Raw genomic sequence first — 9,858 nt, forward strand, 5'->3', positions numbered from 1 at the left:
CCTGTCCTGGAACTCCCTCTGTAGACCAGGCTGGTCTCGAACTCACAGAGATCCGCCTGCCTCTGCCTCCCAAGTGCTGGGATTACAGGCGTGGGCCACCACTGCCCGGCAAGATCTATCTATCTATCTATCTATCTATCTATCTATCTATCTATCTATCTATCTATCTATCTATCTATCTATTTCTATCTTTCTCTCTCTCAAAATATTTTTAAGAAGTAGGAAATCTTACATCTTTGTATCCCAAAACACCAGCTAATGAATTCTACTCATCTTTCCCAGATTTCTATTGCAGGCGAGAAAAGTCATCTGCAGAGGTGTCAACAACTTACAGGCTTAGAAATGGAGATTTCTCCCAGCCTTGTAATTTCTTTCTTTTCTTATTTTTGATACAGGGAATTGAACCTCTGCTTTATTGCCGAGGTACTGTTGTAATAACAGAGGCGGGCTGCGTCCCCAGCACCCGGCCGCCTGCTTGGCTAGCTTATGCCCGGAAATAATTACAAGGAAACTGTATTCTTTTAAACACTGCTTGGCCAATTAGTTTCAGTTTCTTATTGGCTAGCTCTTATATATTAATCTAACCCATTTCTATTAATCTGTGTAGCCCACGAGCTGGTTTACCAGTAATGATCTTAACCTGCATCTGTCTGGAGTGGGAGAATCATGGCGACTCTCTGATTCAGCTTCTTTCTCCCAGCATTCTGTTCTTTTTACTCCACCCACCTAAGGGTTGGCCTATCAAGGGGCCTAGGCAGTTTCTTTATTAATAAGAAATCACTCCCACACCATTTCCCCTTTTTCTCTATTTGGTGCCACGGAAACTGTATTCTTTTAAACACTGCCTGGCCAATTAGTTTCAGTTTCTTATTGGCTAGCTCTTACATATTAATCTAACCCATTTCTGTTAATCTGTATAGCCCACGACCTGGCTTACCAGTAATGATCTTATCCTGTGTCTGCCTGGAGTGGGAGAATCATGGTGACTCTCTGATTCAGCTTCTTTCTCCCAGCATTCTGTTCTGTTTACTCCTCCCTCCTACTACTACAAGTAACACTTCCAAGCTCCAGTCTCATACTTTTAATGGTTGCCATTCATGTGAGTCTACACTAGTCACTAGGACATCTAGGCCTAAAGCCTTTGATTCTTCATAAAAAGCATAATATTAAAGAAAAGACTTCAAGACTTCACTTGGTTCCATCCCTTTCTTCAAGTGTAACAGAAAAAAAAAGACATTGAAGCCAATGTATCTTGGCACCACCTGGTGGCAATGTGTAAGAACTAAAGCAAAGCAATTCTTTATACCTTTTATGAGTTTATTTGGTAGAAATTACAACAAAATAATTGCTGACTCCTTAAAGATGAAAACATTGAGTTGGTAACTAATGTGTTTTATAGCCATCTATAAAAAGACATCTCTTTACACACGAAGTCTTCAGGTCCTTGCCCTTTACGTTATTTCACTATGGCCCATATACATCATCTTTGGGAAGGAGCTTTAATAGATTGTCCTTCTGTCTAGCCATAACGCTTGATAAAGCAAAGTTGCTAATTACTCTCCAGACTATACCACTATATCACAGTATACACAGAGCTCTAATTCATATACAGCTTATGAAGAGTTGTGGAACCCTGCTGTGAGAGAGTAGTTAATGTTAATGAGCATTGAAAGGCTGAAGTCATATGTAAATCCCATTGGCTAATACTGTGGATAAGATCTAATAAACAGTTCACAAGACTCCCTCCCCCAAGACAAGCTCTGCCTTCTCTACATAGAAATTCTTTCACTGATGCTCACTGTATAAAAAGATATTGGCCTCACTGATCTGAGATTATCCATAAATTAGTACGACAGGCATCTAACTAAAGAGACAAGAGTATAGTTTCTTTTTGGATTGCAATGTTTACTCAAATGAAGTTCTAAACATATAAGCATAGTATATTTCTTTTTCTGCTGTTGCATGTTTTATATGACTAATTGACTACACTTTTAGTCTCTTCAAGCTAAAGCCTGCTTTAATTCTACCTGTGTGTGAGATAATGGATATGTCAACTTATTTATGTTAGTCATCTTAAATTGCATAGGCATATGAAAACATCCGTGTATTTTCTATTTGTTAATTATAACTCAACAGAGAGAAAGAGAGAGCAATAGTGAAAGAAAGGAAGAAAGAAGACTGGCTTTCAATTTTTCTAAAGAGTAGGTCAATGTGAGTAAAAAAAATGGGTAAGGTAGAGTTTTGAATCAGAGGTAGAACAAGGAGACAGAAAAATGAGTTACCTGAGGACGCTTCCACACAACCTTTCCTGGAAGCAGCCGGTTGAAAAACAGAGAATCATTCTCTGGTAGGAAGGTGGGGTCACAGAAAAGCCGGCCATCTTTGACGCATTCCTGCTTCAGTTCTTGGTACTTCTGGTTTTTGAAGAGCTTCAGAGGAGGACCCATGTTATCCAACTATGTCTAGAATGACAAAAATTATTACTTGGAGGAACTTCTCAGGTCTTTCAAGGATTCTCCGGAATTGCACAAATATCAGTTGTTGCAGTGGCTTCCTCCTAGAGCCTTCGGACTGAGGCAAAGACACTACGTTCAAGAAAAGAAGAGACAAAGTTCAGCTAAATATTAGGCCCTGGGCAAACACTTAACCATTTGAGGACCTTGGTTTTTTTATCTGCCAAATGGGACAACATGTACTTTAACAGTTTCATGGGAAAATAAAAAAGAGATGCGAAGATTGTCAGCTAAGCATAAGTCATTGAAATGTAAAAGGTAATTTTCCATTTATACTCACATGGAAGAGCTCAGAAAAGTTCAGTTGAAATTTGACCATAAAGGCAATAGTGTCACTTTACCATGTTTGGAATGAGTCAGTGTCTGGGAAAGCTGTGCCATTGATGCATGGGGTGGAAATAGCCTTTTCAATTCTAACAAGTCCTTTTACACAACCACTCTTGTTTTATCATTTAAAGAGCTCGTCTGTTTTACTATTGGCCAAGGAGGCTAATGTGAGAAACAGAGCTCAGCAGATGGCCTCCAAACACACATAAAAAGATATAAAGATTATGTGGTCTTTTTTTCCCCTTCAAAGTGTAAAATCATTTGCAGATTTTAAAATCAAAAGTCAGACTTGAAATTCAATTCATTAATTTGATGGACTATAGGTTTTTACCCCGCAGCAATAAAATACACTATTTCTTCCTTTTCTTTGAAAAAAAAAAACATTAAAAGGAAATGCCACCTAGCTAAACAAAATTAATATAGTGGGGTTTTTTTATACAAAATCTGGAAGACTGCACTTAAATATTCTTAATAATTGGTTTGTATGAAGATAATTCAAAAGGAAAATTTGATTTTAAATAGCTTTGTAGTGATAATAGATCTTTCTATGTCACAGTAAATGAAAAGATATTGTGAAATTTTTATGGTGTCAACTGCATTAAACCTTTATTTCCATGATTTTATGAACCCAGTACAATTAAAACCAAAAATAAAACCCTATGGTTCAGAGTTCTAAAAAAGAATGAATGAAATTTTCAAGAAGAAAGAACAAAAAGCAAAGCCCTAAATTGGCTGTATTAGTGCGCTGGAGTTCCACATGTGTGCTACCACAGTCTCCATGCTTTTACAGCCATCACATTGCTCCCCAAGCAAGCCCTATCCCGGGCACTCCTGTGGCATTTATTCTTTTATAAAAGTCGAAATGTCAATAATACCTGTCTGCTAGGTCTTTGCATGCCCTTTATTATTGCCGTGCAGTGTGTCATGATGAAACAGTTTCCCCGATTAAAAACCATAAATATTTGAATCTAATTTCTCAATGTTATTTTATGGCACAGTTATCTGCAAGATATGTGTAAGAAACTTGTCCTTTCTCTTAATTCAAATATTAAGATATTGAACATAACCACAATGTTTTCCAGAGCCTTATTTATTGCCAATTGTTTTTCAAATTAAGGAGTGTGGAACCTCTACAAAACACCGAGTGCTTTGGGGTAACCAGCTTTAAGTCTGCTCTCTTGTTTTAGATATTAATGTGTTTCAATGTATTTGGAAGCATTTGTGGCATCAATAATAATTCTCAGTTAAACATCAGAGCCAACCTGAGTGTTTGCCCAGGCTCCTTTTCAGAGCCTATTACAAAAGAACTCTAATTTTCATGTGTGTTCAAAGTTACAGCAAATAACCCCGAGCTTCTTGCTTTCCCTAGAAGATTTGGTGGATTGCCAGAGACTGGGTGCTGTAAATATGGGGCAGTCTGAGGCAATTAGGACATTTAGTTGCCAGAACCTCCTACTGCCTGAACGTTCTGGATAAATGGGTATTTCTTGCCCAGGAAAGCCATGTGCCCTCACAAAGTCTCCTTTGCTAATCAGTCTAATAGTAAGACTCACAAAAGCTTACAAGAGGAATTTATTACAAAGAGAGCCTGTCTAAACACAGAAGCGGCATCAATTCAACAAAATTATGTTTGATTTAAAGACAAAAACAAATTAGGGCTGGCGAGATGGCTCATTGGAGAAGGGCACTTGCTGGCAAGACTGGTGAACTGAGTTCAATCCCCCGAGAACTACAAAGTGTAAAAAAAGAACTGGCACCCATAAGCTGTTTTTACACACACACACACACACACACACACACACACACACACCTAAAATAAAACCAAAGAAATAATAAACCACACTATGTTCCAAATAGGTTATTTCAGAGACAAAGGGTATAGCTGATATTGATGGGTCAAATCTTAATAGAATGAATGCCTTTTGCATGAAGATGCTTGCATTTTAGTGACTCATGGAGAAACATGTATTTGAACTTTCACTGGGGGTACAATTATAGCTATAAATCCTGTTTGATTTATACAGTAGAATTGACCCCATTGCTGACTAAATAATCCCCATTGCTGACTAAATAATAAGGCAACTGTTTTCCATTTGCTCTATGACCTTGATCTCTTTGTATATCAGGATTTTTATCATGAGACCAGAGATATGTATTTTTCTCCCTTAAGCTATAACTATAACTACTGAGATGATTAGTGTTAACCAATTTTAAATAAGTAGAAAACACCCCGTGGTTGCAAAATATGCATTAAAATTCTTATTCCTAGGCACCTCGTTTAACACCTCAACATTGTACAGACATTTGTCAAATAGATAACTGTCTTAAGAAGAAAAATCAATGTTTCTGTGATAAATTATTTGAAATGTGCATTGTTCCATTTATCTCGCATGCTCTTCCTTTGCAGTGGCCATGATTTGTAAGACACAGCCTGTGCCCTTCGTTTTGTACTCTCAAAAATGGCAACTCAGAGAAACAGTAGTTAGAAACTGGCAAGACCGATTCAAACCCCAGCCTGTGAAATACCAGGACTGGTGTGTGGTTTTCCCTTATACCACACTTCATCTTTTTGCCACTGTATTTTTTAGAGAAAGGATTTTGTAGTTCAAATGAGAAAAATCCTCCAAAGCAAACATGATGCCCAACTTTGAGGAATTCTGCCTAGAATTTATTGCCTTGGTAGGTATTGAAAAGGTTCTTTATTTCCATGGTTTAATGATCATGTGAGAATCCAAACCCTTTCTATCTGAAGGCTCATTAGCTAACCCTCAGAAAATGTGAAACCCAGAAATGTATAGACTGGCATAATTATGCACAATTTTCTCTGTCCGAGCAGAAGTGTGTGGAGACAGAAATGTTTCTTTCTTACTCTTCCACTGCACCAGGTGGTGGCATGGAGGAAATGGCCATTAAATTAAGATCACACATTAGGAAAGGTGATAGACAAAGATAAAAGCTGGAGATTTTAAATAAAACCCTCAAATCTCTAGGTAACCTCTGGAATAAGAACCATTCTGAAGAGCGACTTGAGGGCTGAAGGCAAGCGGTGATTGTGGATAGGCAGAACAAACTGCAGGCTTATCATTGAGGTAATCGCCCTAGGCAGAATTATTAGAATTCAGATCCACTGTCTAAAGAAAGAATGCGAGGGACACTGTCTACCAAGACAATGGATGGGGCAGGCTCAGCATGTGGGAAGTTGGAAACAGCCAGGGGAAAATGGAGGGAGCCTGCCACATGGAACACAAGGCTACAGCTAGGAGAAAAGGCCTTTGCAGCTTGTCGGAGTTGAAGCTTTGAGGAGCCAGGCAGATTCTTAGTGGAAAATCATTTATTTTTTTAACTGTGGATCAGCCTTAAAACAGACACCAAATTAATTTGAAAACAACATTGATAAAAAGAGTTCAGATTTGTGAGCACAAAATTTCTTTGGATTCAAGTGAGTAGATGAGGGCATAAAGCAAGAAAGTATGGCTCTGATCATACTGCCTCTGGCTCCCTTCTTTCCTTTATTCTACAAAATTTAGAGGTAAAACAAAAAGCAGGGGGGGGCAGGCAATTGAGTACAGGAGACCTAACTCTGTCCACTCTATATAATCTTATCCCCACTACTGGGGGTGATGGGGGACATTTGTTGGGCTTTGATGGGAAGAATAAAATTCAGCATCCACATGCTACACAGAAACCGGTGCTTTCCATTTTTGCAGAAGTAGAATCGTATCTTGCATCTGTGGTCACATATCTGCCAGGGAACTTAGATGTAGTTGTTGAGACTCGAGGTTTTGGCTAGACATTCTAGGATCTAAAAGGAGCCTAATGCTCTCCTGATCAACTCTCCTGTCTTCCACAGGACAGATTTACTCTATCTGGAGAGAAAACTGTGTTCAAAGAAAGAAAATCAAAATCATACCAAGATCATGCGTAGTCAGGAGATTCACAATCAAGCCCCCCCCCCAATGCCCTCACTTACTTTATTTTTTTTTCCTCACTTACTTTAGATAGCGTGTTTTACCCTCAGTTTCCCCATAGGCACAACCGGAATATGATGGTTGCCCTGCGCATCTCAGGGCATTATTTGGAAGAGCTAATGAAATAAAGTATGTGAGTGTACTTTTTGATTGTTAAAAATATATTAACATATAGCAGTTGTATTAGGGAGTGTTTAATTTTAGCATATTAAATCTCATTTCTTAGAAACAGGAAATATGATCACATGCTTAAAATAAAACACACATTGACATTTAAAAGACCTATAGAAAATGGCCCCTCTGTCACTCTTTACTCCCTGTTCCATCTCCCATTTTTGGCTGACTTGCTCTCTTGGCTGACTAAGCTTATCCTAAAAGTCTAATTTTACAGTCCTTTGAGAATGTAATTCTGATTTTTATAGAATGTTTTTCTGGAAGGACTTTTAAAAGCCAGTTCGTACAACGGCTTTCTTTCACTGTACAGTGGAGCGGCTTTACCAGGGTTGCATAGTACCAGAGTTGCCACTAAAACTGAAACCTACTGACTCTTTCACCAAGATTCTATTTTGAAACAAGAAAGAAGAACTGTGGACTAAGACACAAAACTGGAAGCAAGACATTTCTTTTGAACATTCTCATTTTATTCTTTTTGCAAGAATTCACGTAGGAGTCTTGTTTTTGAAGTACAAGCTGTCAGAAGGCAAATATGATTTCAAATCAAGGCTAATCAAAGTAACTGTTTTGGGGTCACAAGAAGGCTGTTTTCTGCTTTTAATTTAGAAATTGAAAACTTGCAAGGATATATAAAAAGTCTGTTTTTTAACCTATTCCTGACTATGTAAATATTTAAGCTGTCCCCTGGACCAATGAAAGCACTAATGATGAATAAAGAATTCTGTTGAAACTCAAAGTATTCTCACACATTTGTGCACACCCGTGCACATGAGTGCATATGTGTACATATGAGTGTATGTGCTTGCATTCATACATGCAGGAATGTGTCTCTCTCTCACACACACTCAAACGCATAAACACATGCACACACAAATGAGAAACACCCAGGGAACGAGAGAGTTAATTAGCAACCCCCACCCCAATTTTGTTTCTTCATTCAGACCATAAAGAGCCTGTAATTTCACAACAAAGATTAATAAACGAAGCATTTGCTGAAGTTTAATAAAACATTAATAGAAACCAGGACGCATTTTGCTGTGGCAGGCAGAACAGTAGAATTGTCTGACTTTTCCGATGTGCTTTTCACCAAACTTCTAGTTTGAAATCCTCACGCCCACTTGTTTCCATTGCAATGTGTGGCAGCTCCCTTTCCCTGACCATGGCTGAAGGCAGCCCTGGCCAGGCAGCCCAGTTAAGCCCCAGCAAGAGTGTAGTAGGGCCGGGTGGAGGATGGAACCTGGACTGTAATTCAAAATTTAAACCAAAGATAGAATCAGAGGGAAACTAAACTAGGCCCAGGGGCTGATAATAGAATAGCCAAGATCAACCTGTCACCAGAGCAGAAAGGTCTCCTGACTGTGCAGACAAGGAGTTAAGATAGCTCCGGCTGCCACGCTCCATTGTGCAGTAGCCCATGGCCCATGCACCCCACTTCAAGGGATTACAGGCTGTGGGCACACAGTGTGCTTCCAAGATTGTGCCTGAATTTCACTGCTTCACCTATAACTTTGGTCAGCAGAAACTGCCAGCCATCTAATTTCTCTCCTCCCACTCTTCTCCCAGATTTGTCCTTGTTTACCAAGTGTTTATGAACAGCACATAACATAGAAAATTGCTTGGCTGCCCTACCAACATCACTGCATCCAGCTCCCTAAAATCCCCCCTCTTTTTTTTTTGAAGTTTTAAAACTGCTTCTAATGTACATATGCACATGCGTACACAAGTTAGATCCAGACAAGCCATAACATTCAAAGACGCAAAGTTTGAATAACTAAATCTGAAGTTCCTTTGAGTCTCTTAGATGCTACATCTCAGAAAATAAAATTTTAAACTAACTCTGTAGACACACGCTCTACTCACCTGAGTTCTCTCAGGAGCCCTGCTGCTGCTGCTGCAGATGCTGTTGGTGCTGCTGCTGCTCTTAGCCAGGTAACCCCAGTGAGTCTGCTCAGCCAGTGCAGCTGAACAAAGATTCTGGCTTTCTTAACCTGAAAACTATTTGGGCTGTACCAAGCTCTGCTCACAGGGGGAGGTGCCTCACAGCAACTTCAGGAGCTTTTACCCCGCCCAGCACTCAGAAACTGATCCTGAGTCACAAGGAAAATCTGGAAGGCGTCCCTGCCAGATGTGCAGATGGGATGCCCACTCCAGATCCACCCACCAGCAAATTGGAAAACCCAGAAAGCCACATTTGAAAGGCCTTTCTGTTTCAAGGAGAAATTGGACTTTCAGGAAATGGGTCTGATATGTTTCTAACTCCTCTGTCCCAGGGGGAGAAAACTGCAGACATGGACATTACTAGAGAGAGAGGACATGGAGAACAAACATGTTCAAATGTTGGCAAAGTTATAGTGAGCTAGGGTGCAGACGTGGTCCTAATAGGCACTTCTATGATTGCAATGAGGACCTAGGCACCAAATGGAAATGAAAGGGCACCTAATAGGATGCAGGGACATAATGGTCACTTTGTGAAAGAGCAAATAACATTTGGCCAGGAGCAGAGAGAAGGGAGGTGAACAGAGTTTGATTCCATGGCAGCTGCTAGAAGTCCGGTTTCTAGCAACAGTACAGTGTCGAGATGCTGCCAAGCAGTGCTGGGTAAAAAGCAAAGCAAATAACTGTTTGCTGTGAAAAGCCAACCAAAAAGTGTTAGAGGCGTGCTCAGCCCCCTGTAAAATAACTATGTTGACTCCTACTTGAGGCCCTGATCCCCCTTTCTTGATATTTTTATTGAGACACAGTTTAAAGGATATGATGCTTATGATTTTTGTTCTCAATTTCATGTTCACAAAATTTAAACATCATCTCATTCAACAGGTTTCATGCTCAGTGTGCTGTTTACTATTGCACCAAAAATTAATACCTTTTCTCTCTCT

The 9,858-nt window shown here is 39.5% G+C and overlaps 1 protein-coding gene across 1 annotated transcript in view; it reads right to left on the reverse strand.

Annotated features, from left to right (window-relative positions):
* The window catches only part of Capn6 (calpain 6), a 28,080-nt gene extending 19,126 nt beyond the window's left edge, over positions 1-8,954 (reverse strand). Inside the window, exons 1-2 of the mRNA XM_005371023.3 lie at positions 8,843-8,954; positions 2,283-2,462 (exon numbers count right to left, since the gene is read on the reverse strand). Of these exons, the coding sequence (XP_005371080.1) occupies positions 2,283-2,447 (165 nt within the window). The 5' untranslated portion in view covers positions 2,448-2,462; positions 8,843-8,954. The remainder of the gene's footprint in view (positions 1-2,282; positions 2,463-8,842) is intronic.
* Between the last annotated feature and the right edge of the window lie 904 nt (positions 8,955-9,858).

This window comes from Microtus ochrogaster, unplaced genomic scaffold (genome assembly GCF_000317375.1).
Source record: "Microtus ochrogaster isolate Prairie Vole_2 unplaced genomic scaffold, MicOch1.0 UNK92, whole genome shotgun sequence".
NCBI classification, from domain to species: domain Eukaryota; kingdom Metazoa; phylum Chordata; class Mammalia; order Rodentia; family Cricetidae; genus Microtus; species Microtus ochrogaster.